The sequence below is a fragment of the Geospiza fortis genome, unplaced genomic scaffold (assembly GCF_000277835.1).
Source record: "Geospiza fortis unplaced genomic scaffold, GeoFor_1.0 scaffold78, whole genome shotgun sequence".
Lineage (NCBI taxonomy): Eukaryota > Metazoa > Chordata > Aves > Passeriformes > Thraupidae > Geospiza > Geospiza fortis.
In genome coordinates this window covers 1,542,494-1,543,067 of record NW_005054339.1, presented here as the reverse complement: position 1 = coordinate 1,543,067, position 574 = coordinate 1,542,494, and the positions used below count along the sequence as shown (strand labels likewise).

At 62.5% G+C, this 574-nt stretch overlaps 1 protein-coding gene across 1 annotated transcript in view; it reads right to left on the bottom strand.

Moving 5' to 3' along the window:
- Positions 1-574, bottom strand: part of NPRL2 (NPR2 like, GATOR1 complex subunit) — a 3,630-nt gene that overhangs the window by 683 nt on the left and 2,373 nt on the right. The window contains exons 5-7 of the mRNA XM_014307628.2: positions 468-504; positions 261-354; positions 69-186 (exon numbers count right to left, since the gene is read on the bottom strand). Coding sequence (XP_014163103.1) covers positions 69-186; positions 261-354; positions 468-504 — 249 coding nt within the window. The remainder of the gene's footprint in view (positions 1-68; positions 187-260; positions 355-467; positions 505-574) is intronic.

Sequence of the window (574 nt, the reverse complement as noted above, 5' to 3'; positions counted from 1 at the left end):
CCTGCTGACTCTCTGTGCCACCCCCAGTGCCACCACTGCCCTCAGGCTGTGATCGGGAGGGCTCTGACCTCTCATCCACCCTCTGGAGCTGCAGGGTGTAGCGGGAGATGAGGTCTCGCACGGTGGTGCCAGGGCTCAGCCCGCAGTACAGCTGGAAGACATCCCTGAGGCTGGCTCGCTTGTGCCCTGCAAGGACAAGTCACCACTCAGCTGCCCTCTCCCCCTGCCTGGGCCAGCATCCCCAGGCAGCATCACTGTACCTTGTTTGGTGACATAGGACAGACACTCTTCCTGGAGGCACTTGTCATCCACCAGGTCCTGGACTTTGGGTGTGGTGCAATAGACATTGGAGTACTGGAGGGTGATGGAAAAGCAGCTCTGCTCAGCTGCAGCTCTGACAGACAGGCCTGGCCCACCCCAACCCTGCCACTGCCCAAATCCCCTCACAGCCCCACGGCCCGACCCACCTGGAGTATGGAGACAAGAGTGACGACCCCGTAGTACCTGCAGAGGGACAGGGAAGGGTGAGAGGAGCCCTGCGGCAGCTCCCACCCCCCTGGGCTGTGCAGCCCTG